This window comes from Rhinoraja longicauda, chromosome 2 (assembly GCF_053455715.1).
Source record: "Rhinoraja longicauda isolate Sanriku21f chromosome 2, sRhiLon1.1, whole genome shotgun sequence".
NCBI lineage: Eukaryota > Metazoa > Chordata > Chondrichthyes > Rajiformes > Arhynchobatidae > Rhinoraja > Rhinoraja longicauda.
In genome coordinates this window covers 12,200,513-12,211,383 of record NC_135954.1, presented here as the reverse complement: position 1 = coordinate 12,211,383, position 10,871 = coordinate 12,200,513, and the positions used below count along the sequence as shown (strand labels likewise).

Genomic DNA, 10,871 nt, shown 5'->3' with positions numbered 1-10,871 from the left:
CAGCATCTCTGGGGAGAAGGAATGGGTGACGTTTCAGGCTGAGATCCTTCTTCAGTCTGAAGAAGGGTCTCGATCCGAAACGTCACCCATTCCTTCTCTCCAGAGATGCTGCCTGTCCTGTTTAGTTACTCCAGCTTTTTGTGTCTACGTTCAGGATTTTCAATGCCCAGAGGCATTTGGAAACATGTCATTTAGCAATTATCATCTATTTATTGCCATTTTAGTGGGTCAAGTACAAAGTCAGCGTCTTTGTCAAAAAAAGTTTCAGACTTTGTTTGAGTGAAATGGATGGGTTTAACTAAAGTCGTCGGCTTCCAAGTGCGTTCGGCCATTCAGAAAACCTAGTGAAGTGCATCCATAGCAGTTCTGCAGCAACAAACACACATTGTTTGAACTGGAAATAAATTAACCCACTAAGTTGAACAAAACAATGTAAAGAACACAATGAAATGGAATTTCAGTGTTGGTAACATTAATTTGAATAAAGTCACTTTGAGGTTATTATACTCTAAAATTACATTAGTATATTAGAGTATAAGTTCATAAGTTCTCTGCCTCAGAAGGCAGTGGAGGCCAATTCTCTGGATGCTTTAATAATAATAATATATTCCTTTATTCGTCCCACACCGGGGAAATTTACAGTTTTACAGCAGCAAAGTGGATAGCAAAAGATCATTCATTATGAATAAAAGTAACGACAAGGATAAATTGTCATCAGTTTACTGTGTATTCCTTAACTGTTAACTTTCAAGAGGGAGCTAGATAGAGCTCTTAAGGATAGCAGAGTCAGAGGGTATGGGGAGAAGGCAGGAACGGGGTACTGATTGTGAATGATCAGCCATGATCACATTGAATGGCGGTGCTGGCTCGAAGGGCCGAATGGCCTACTCCTGCACCTATTGTCTATTGTCTATTGTGATGGGAGCAGAATTAGGCCATTTGGCCCATCCGGTCTACTCTGCCATTCAATCATGGTTGATCTATCTTTCCCTCTCAACCCCATTCAGCTGCCTTCTCCCCATAACGCCTGACACCCGTACTGATCAACAGATGAACTCATATATAGATCATGTAGTGTAAGAAAATAACTGCAGATGCTGGTACAAATCGAAGGTATTTATTTTACAAAATGCTGGAGTAACTCAGCAGGTCAGGCAGCATCTCAGGAGAAAAGGAATGGGTGACGTTTTGGGTCGAGACCCTTCTTCAGACTGATATATATATCAACTCTGTGATATATATATCAATTCATATATAGATCAACTCTCTGTGCCAGTAATATATCAATTCATATATAGATCAACTCTGTGCCAGTTGACCTTAACCCTCAATTCGTCCATCTCTCAAATATTTATCTATCTCCTCATTCAATATATCTATTTCTAAATTAAATTACCTGAAAAATTAATCATTGTCACCATAATAATGAAGTCCAATTATGACAGTTATTCTCAGGAGCCAAACAATGTGCATTCAGTTGCCAATGGAAATAATTCATCTTGTAAATATGCTGGTGTTCATGCAAGTTCTGTTATAGAGTCATAGAGTGATACAGTGTGGAAACAGGCCCTTCGGCCCAACTTGCCCACATCGGCCAACATGTCCCATCTGCACTAGTCCTACTTGCCTGCGCTTGGCTCATAATCCGTCTAAACCTGACCTATCCATGTAATCCATGTTCTGTTCTTGAGCAAAAGGCTGGTATGTTTTTCAAAACTGCCAGTGAATTAAAGCTGTTTAAATTTTACAATGCCAATATTTATGTTATTTTTAAAATTCTGCATCCTTACAGTAACTAACAAGGCACATTCCTTGTATGTGTATATACTTGGCCAATAAACTCATTCATTCATCATTCATCATTAACCTTTACAAATTACGATAGTATGAAGTGAGAAAGTTAATTTATTTTCTTTCTATTACACGTGACAATAAACTAAACTGAACTAAACATGGGATCTTTACAGAGGTACAGCGAAAAACGTTTCTCGCGTGTGAACCAGTCAGCGGAAAGACAATACATGATTACAATCGAGCCATTCACAGTGTACAGATTCATGATAAGGGAATATCATTTAACGCAAGGTAAAGCTAGTAAAGTCCAATCAAAGACAGTCCGAGGGTCACCAATGAGGTAGGTAGTAGTTGAGGACTGCTCTCTAGTTGAGGTAGGATGAGTCAGTTGCCTGATAACGGCATGTTGGCTGTAACAGGATGTAGGCTATGACTAGTGGGGTACTGCACCGATATCCGCTTGGACCTTAGCTATTCATAATCTATGTCAATGATTTGAATGAGGGGTCTAATTGCAATATTTCCGAGCTTGCTGATGATAAACATAAGTGGGAATGAGAGTGGTCAGGTCAACAGAGCAGATGGAGTACAAAGTGGAAATGTTCCCGATGTTGGGGGAGTCCCGAACCAGGGGCCACAGTTTAAGAATAAGGGGTAGGCCATTTAGAACGGAGGTGAGGAAAAACGTTTTCACTCAGAGAGTTGTGAAGCTGTGGAACTCTCTGTCTCAGAAGGCAGTGGAGGCCAATTCCCTGGATGCTTTCAAGAGAGAGTTAGATAGAGCTCTTAATGATACCGGAGTCAAGGGATATGGGGAGAGGGCAGGAACGGGGTACTGATTGTGAATGATCAGCCATGATCACAGTGAATGGCGGTGCTGGCTCCATGGGCCGAATGGCCTCCTCCTGCACCTATTGTCTATTGTCTATTGAAATATATGAGGTGATTCAGAAGAACTTGGGCGACATAGTGGTGCAACAGTAGAGTTGCTGCCTTACAGCGCCAGAGACCCTAACTACAGGTGCTGTCTGCACAGAGTTTGTATGTTCTCCCCGTGACCGTGTGGAAGGAGGGGTGATAATGGATAAATCCATGCCAAGGATGCAACATTAAGAAACTATAGTTGTTGGTTTTAGAGAGCAAGATAGGAATAAAAACAGGGATAGGTCATTCGGCCCAGTGTGCCTGCTTTCTGATGTTTCAATTTCATGGCTGATTGTTAATCTCAACCCTCTTTCCTGCATGAAAACCCATTCCCTCAATTTCCTTAATATTTAAAAATCTAACGACCTTTCTCTTGGATATGCTCAACTGTAAAACATATGGGTAGAGAATTTCTCTCATGGGGAGAGAATGTCAAAGTTTGACCTCTTATTCTGACCCCTTATTCTGACACTGTGGTCCCTGGTTCTAGAATGCACAGATTTTGTGAGCACAAAATTTTTGCATCATGGTCGTCAAGGTCCGTAAGAATTTTGCACGTTTCAAAGGTTCCAGGAGCAGAATTAGGCCATTCAGCCCATCAGGTCTACTCTGCCATTCAATCATGGCTGATCTGTCTTTCCCTCTCAACCCGATTCTCCTGCCTTCTCCCCATAACCCGTGCTAATCAAGAATCTCTCAATCTCCGGCTTTAAAATATCCATGGACTTGGCCTCCACAGCTGTTTGTGATCATGAATTCCACAGATTCACCACCCTCTGACTAAAGAGTTTCTTCTTAATCGTCCTCATAAAATAAAGCACCCCCATCTTAGAAATCAATTAGGTGAATCTTAATTATTAACTTATTGTATTTATTCTAAATTTATTTTTGTGTTATTGCATTAATGGGCATGTTAGCTGCAGCACCTAAGGATTTCATTGTTCTATTTATTAGTGGGTACATATGACAATCGAACCCTCTTGGTTCTTGACTCCCTTTATTGCATTTTATGTCATCCTTAGTTTTGGAGACCAGACCTGTGAAAAATAATACATGTGCAATCCTTGTTAATTGCATTAAGGCATCTCTATTCTTGTTCTCAAATCTACGTGTAATAGTGTTTACCTGGAATTCTCTGCCTCAGAAGGCAGTGGAGGCCAATTCTCTGATTGCATTCAAGAGAGAGCTAGATAGAGCTCTTAAGGATAGCGGAGTCAGGGGGGTATGGGGAGAAGGCAGGAACGGGGTACTGATTGAGAATGATCAGCCATGATCACATTGAATGGCGGTGCTGGCTCGAAGGGCCGAATGGCCTCCTCCTGCACCTATTGTCTATTGTCTATTGGAATCATAGAGTCAAACTGCATGGAAACAGGCCCACCTTGTCCATGCCGACCAAGACGCCCCATCTAATCTAGACCTATTTGCCCGTGTCTGGCCCATATCTATCTAAACGTTTTCTATCCATGTATTTGTCCAAGTCATTTTTTTAATCTGCCTCGATTACCTCCTCTGGCAGCTTGTTCCATCTAACCACCGTCCTCTGAATGAGAACGCTGCCCCACATGTTCCTATTGAATCTTGCCCCTCTCACCTTAAACCTACGTCCTCTGGTTCTTGATTCCCCTACCTCGAATGAAAGACCTTATGATTCTTGTGATGCTTGCATGTAAATTGTCAGTGATTAATGTACAAGGTGCCTCTGATCACCTCTCAATTTCTCACCATTAAAAAAAAAACTCCAGTATTTAACCTTTTCTCCCAAAGTGACTAAAAAAACATTTCCGCGTTAATTTTTATACAGTTCGGCAAGGATCTTTTGCGTTTCATTCACCCTTTGATTCTATTTTACTTGTTAGTTTAGTTTATTATTGCCGCACTTGCTGAGGTACAACGCAAAGATTTTTGTCGCGTGCCTTCCAGTCAGCAAAATGAGTGTACATGATTGTAATCAAGCCGTCCACAGTGTACAGAGACAGTATACAGGATATGACATTTAATGTAAGATAAAGCCCAGTTAATGTCCAATTAAAGATAGTTCGAAGGTCTCCAGTGAGGTAGATTTTGTCGTGGTTACCGGTGTTCAAAAATGAAGCAGATGACACGGAGAATTCTTCAAGAAGTTAAAAGCCTTTATTTGCAAACAACGGCTGGAACAATCTGGATGTCAACCATCTGACTGCCCACTTAGTACATCGGGCAGTCTATGTTTATAGGATTATTCCAAACCTTATCTTCTTTACATTACCTCATACCCACACTCCTTTCTTCAGTCATTCATTTCTTTGCAGTCACCCGTCTGTCCCGCCACCATTAAATCCCATTCAGTAATATATCCTTATCTCAATGCTCACATCCCTTCATACTTCGCCTCCCTTATTTCCCTGCTAGTCCATCCCTCACATCCATTCATCACCCCAAGGCCTATGTCTTTCTTTATCTGCCACCATTATCTTCTATTCTGGTTCATCCATCATTCCAACTCATATGTTTCTCCTCCTCGCTCCGCCATTAATTATCTTTTGACAGGGGTAGGTAAAGGCTGAAGCAAAGGAGTGCTGCCTGAGCAGTTACAGACACGTGTCAAGGGCAAGGAATGTCTAGAGCGCCTTAATTAGTTACAGAGAGGCGCCTAATGCCTAAGTAGTCACAAACCTTAAACAACAATGTCTAATGTATAAAATAATATCGTAACAATGTCTAATGTATAAAATAATATCGTATTATCTCCAATAATGGGAGGTCAGGATCACACTCTAGTTGGTGAGAGGACGGTTCATTTGCCTGATAACAGCTGGGAAGAAATTGTGCAAAGGAGCTCAGTTTGTTGTGATGGTTTGGACTCCGTTTACAATTCCCTGCAATTTCTTGTGGTCTTGGACAGAGCCGTTCCCAAACCCTGCCGTGATGCATTCCGATGAAATGCTCTCTATGGCACATCTGTAGAAGTTGGTAAGGGTTGTTGGGGACGTTCTAAACTTCCTAATCCTAAGGAAGTAGGGGTGATGTTGTGCTTTCCTGCCAGTTGCTTCGATGTAGCTGGTCCGGAACGAATTGCTGGTGACATTTATTCCTAGGAACTTGAAGCTTTCAACCATCTCTACTTCGGCACTACCATTCGTATGTACCTCCCTGCTGAGCATCAAAGACCCAGACAGATTGGCAAACATGTCTCATGTTTTACGCTGATATCACTGTACTTTAGTATAAAATGCTTTCACTCACTGATATGAAGAATAGCAAGTAACCACCCATGTTCTTCTTTTCAGTTATATCCAGATCGGAATAAAGAAGACAAAGCCACTGCCAAAAGATGGCCTGGTACGTGCTGAACTTTATTGCTGTTTAGCTATGTCATATTTCAAATTGTAATTTATTATCACACAAAGCCATGTTGATTTACATTACAAGTTCCTCTTTGGGTGCCTGACCGAGTCAGGATGTTTACATTGGCCTAGGACGAGGTGCAGCCCAGATACGCCAGAGAGATGTGTAGATGTCGGGTTGTACTGAAGGCAGACACCAAATGCTGGAGTAACTCAGCCGGTCAGGCAGCATCTCTGGAGAATAGGAATAGGTGGCGTTTCAGGTCTGAGAAAGGGTTCCAACCCAAACATGGCCTATTCCTTTTCTCCAGAGATGTTGCCTGACCCGCTGAGTTACTCTAGCACTTTGTGTCTATCTACACCGGAGAGGTGCCAGGGTTTGAAGGACGAAAATATGAATTCTAAATTTAGAAGTTCCACTAATTTAGCTGTTACTTTCACAAGCTTAGATGATTGATGGGTGATCTAATTGAGACATTTGAAATGTGGAGGTAATTAATAAGATAAATATAGAATAACGATTTCCATTGATGAAGTCAGAACAAAGTGGTACAATGTTAAGTTTAAAATAATTAGCTCCAAAAGCCTCATTTCATCTGGCTTACAAGTTTAGTTTAGTTTAGTTTATTGTCACGTGTACTGAGGTACAGTGAAAAGCTTTTTGCTGTGCGCTATCCAGTCAGCAGAAAGATTATATATGATTCCAATCGAGCCGTCCCCAGTGTACAGAAGCAGGATAAAGGGAATAATGTGTAGTGCAAGATAAAGTCTCTAGTTGTTGTTAGGATGGTTCGGTTGCCTGATAACAGCTGGGAAGAACAGCTGTCCCTGAAACTGGTGTTATGTGTTTTCACACTTCTGTACCTTTTGCTTGATGGGAGAGGGGAGAAGAGGGAGTGGCCAGGGTGCGACTCGTCCTTGATTATGCTGCTGGCCTTGCCGAGGCAGCGTGAGGTATAAACGGAGTCGATGGAAGGGAATGTAAGAAAATAACTGCAGATGCTGGTACAAATCGAAGGTATTTATTTCACAAAATGCTGGAGTAACTCAGCGGGTCAGGCAGCATCTCAGGAGAGAAGGTATGGGTGACGTTTCGGGTCGAGACCCTTCCTCAGACTGATGGAAAGGAGGTCGGTTTGTGTGATGGTCTGGGCTGTGTCCACGATTTGCTGCTGCAAATTTCTTGCGGTCTTGGATGGAGCTGTTCCCAAACCAAGCCGTGATGCACCCCGATAAAATGCTTTCCACGGCAAAGTTCTAAGTTGGTGAGAGTTGTTGGGGACATGCCGAACTTCTGAAGCGTTCTACGGAAGTAGAGGCGTTGGTGTGCTTTCTTGGTCGTTGCTTCTATATGGCCATGTTGCTGGCAATTTTGCTCCTGGGAACCTGAAGCTTTCAACCATCTCTACTTCAGTGCCATCAATGCACGTGTACCGCTTTGCTTCCTGATGGTGATCACAATCTCCTTTGTCTTGCTGACATTGAGAGAAAGGTTGTTGTCTTGACACCAGGTTCCAAGGTACTCAATCTCCTTCCTGTACTCTGCCTTGTCATTATTTGAAAGAATGGGTCGACTGGGCTTATATTCACTGGATGAGAGGGGATTTTATAGAAACATACAAAATTCTTAAGGGATTGGACAGGCTAGATGCAGAAAAAAATGTTCCCGATGTCGGGGGAGTCCAGAACCAGCAGTCACAGTTTAAGAATAAGAGGTAGGCCATTTATGACTGAGATGAGGAAAAACCTTTTCAGCCGGAGAGTTGTGAATCTGTGGAATTCTCTGCCACAGAAAGCAGTGGGGGCAATTCACTGGGTTTTCAAGAGAGAGTTAGATTTAGCTCTTAGGGCTAACGGATTCAAGGGATATGGGGAGAAAGCAGGAACGGGGTACCAATTCTGGATGATCAGCCATGATCAGATTGAATGGCGATGCTGGCATAAGGGGCCGAATGACCTGCTCCTGCACCTATTTTCTATGTTTCTATGTAACTATTTGATATCCGGCCCACTATGGTGGTGTAGTCTGGGAATTTGTGAGTGGAGTTGGAGTAAATTGAGATTTCATTGATGGTGATGCTGAAAATGCCAAATTCCATCCCCTGACAGTGGCAAATACAGCAGACAATCACAAGTCAGTGTCTCAAAGCTTTAGTCTTTTGACAGCAACACATGTAAAGTATTGAAATTTGTGTTGCAGATGTCAGAACAACCAATCCCTATCGGTATGTTTAGTTTAGTTTAGTTTAATTTAGTTTAGTTTAGAGATACAGCGCGGAAACAAGCCCTTCGACCCAACGAGTCCGCACCGACCAACGATCCCCGCACATCAACACTGCCCAACACACACTGGGGACAAGTTTACATTTACCCCAAGCCAATTAACCTACAAACCTGTACGTCTTTGGAGTGTGGGGAGAAACCGAAGATCTCGGAATAAACATAGAAACATAGAAACATAGAAAATAGGTGCAGGAGTAGGCCATTCGGCCCTTCGAGCCTGCACCGCCATTCAATATGATCATGGCTGATCATCCAGCTCAGTAACCTGTACCTGCCTTCTCTCCATACCCCCTGATCCCTTTAGCAAACAGGGCCACATCTAACTCCCTCTTAAATATAGCCAATGATACCCTCAACTAACTTCTGTGGCACAAAATTCCACAGACTCACCACTCTCTGTGTGAAGAAATGTTTTCGCATCTTGGTCCTAAAAGACTCAACTATCTTCTGTGGCACAGAATTCCACAGACTCACCACTCTCTGTGTGAAGAAATGTTTTCGCATCTCGGTCCTAAAAGACTTCCCCCTTATCCTTAAGCTGTGACCCCTGGTTCTGGACTCCCCCAACATCGGGAGCAATCTTCCCGCATCTAGCCTCTCCAACCCCTTAAGAATTTTATATGTTTCTATAACATCCCGCCTCAGTCTTCTAAATTCCAGCGAGTACAAGCCTAGTCTATCCAGTCTTTCTTCATATGTAAGTCCCGCCATCCCAGGGATCAATCTAGTGAACCTTCTCTGTACTCCCTCTAAGGCAAGAACGTCTTTCCTCAGATTAGGAGACCAAAACTGCACACAATACTCCAGGTGCGGTCTCACCAAGGCCCTGTACAACTGCAGCAGAACCTCCCTGCTCCTATACTCAAATCCTCTTGCTATGAATGCCAACATACCATTCGCTTTCTTCACTGCCTGCTGCACCTGCATGCTTGCTTTCAATGACTGGTGCACCATGACACCCAGGTCACGTTGCATCTCCCCTTCTCCCAATCGGTCACCATTCAGGTAATACTCTGCTTTCCTGTTCTTGCCAGGCTGGCTACTGGGAGAACGTACAAACCCCGTACAGACAAGCACCCATGGTCGGGATCGAACCCGGGTCTCTGGTGCTAGAAGGCAGCAGCTCTAAAGCTGTGCCACTGTGCTGCCCATCTGTTTGTTTGTTTGGAACAAATAGTTTACACGCCAGAAGAAAGGGTGTGATCGCAGGGGGGTTTAAATGGAAACCAAAGGCAGTAGATAGGTGGGCACACAGGGAACTGCAGATGCTGGTTTTCGAAAAAAAGTGCTGAAGTAACTAAGCGGTTTAGTCAACACCTCTGGAGAACCATGGAACCATGGAATTCTCTGCCTCAGGAGGCAGTGGAGGCCAATTCTCTGAATGCATTCAAGAGAGAGCTAGATAGAGCTCTTAAGGATAGCGGAGTCAGGGGGTATGGGGGGAAGGCAGGAACGGGGTACCGATTGAGAATGATCAGCCATGATCACATTGAATGGCGGTGCTGGTTCGAAGGGCCGAATGGCCTCCTCCTGCACCTATTGTCTATTGTCTATTGTCTATTGAGAGGTGACGTTTCGTGTCGTGGCCCTTCTTTAGACTGACTGTGATGGGGGAGGGGGAAAACTGGAAGAGAGGTGGGGGCAGGACAAAGCCTGGCAAGTGATAGGTAGATATAGGTCAGGAGAGCTTTTGATAGGTAGATGGTTGGGGTGAAGGCCTGAAATGAATATAGTAAAAATGATCATTTCACTGATCACAAAATGCTGGAGTAACTCAGCAGGTCAGGCAGCATCTCTGGAGAGAAGGAATGGGCGACGTTTCGGGTCGAGACCCTTCTCGACCCGAAACGTCACCCCATTCCTTCTCTCCCGAGATGCTGCCTGACCTGCTGAGTTACTCCAGCATTTTGTGAATAAATACCTTCGATTTGTACCAGCATCTGCAGTTATTTTCCTACACATATTTCACTGATCATTTCAGTGTGGAATAATCAGAAGTGTGAGATGAGGATGGAAAGGGTGCGAATTGTGAAGCCAGAGGAAAGGAATATAGGTGGAAGGAGACTGGGGGAGGGGAAAGGCGAGAAATGGGCGCAAATCCAGGTGGGGCACAGGGAAGAGAAGGGGGGATAAAAGGGCCGGGGGAGATGGTGTTGTTAGTAGACGCAGGAAAATGTTCGCAATGTTGGGGGAGTCCAGAACCAGGGGACACAGTCTAAGAATAAAGGGGAGGCCATTTAAAACTGAGGTGAGAATAAACTTTTTCACCCAGAGAGTTGTGAATTTGTGGAATTCTCTGCCACAGAAGGCAGTGGAGGCCAATTCTCTGGATGAATTTAAAAGAGAGTTAGATAGAGCTCTAAAGGCTAGCGGAATCAAGGGATATGGGGAGAAGGCAGGCACAGGTTACTGATTGTGGATGTTCAGCCATGATTACAATTAATGGTGGTGCTGGCTCGAAGGGCCAAATGGCCTCCTCCTGCACCTATTCTCTATGTTTCTATGTTAGTTACCTGAACTTGGAGAATTCAATGTTCATACCAT

At 43.6% G+C, this 10,871-nt stretch overlaps 1 protein-coding gene across 1 annotated transcript in view; it reads left to right on the top strand.

Moving 5' to 3' along the window:
- The first annotated feature begins 1,886 nt into the window (after positions 1-1,886).
- The window catches only part of LOC144611063 (uncharacterized), a 148,217-nt gene continuing 139,232 nt past the window's right edge, over positions 1,887-10,871 (top strand). Inside the window, exons 1-2 of the mRNA XM_078430151.1 lie at positions 1,887-1,891; positions 5,988-6,039. Coding sequence (XP_078286277.1) covers positions 1,887-1,891; positions 5,988-6,039 — 57 coding nt within the window. The remainder of the gene's footprint in view (positions 1,892-5,987; positions 6,040-10,871) is intronic.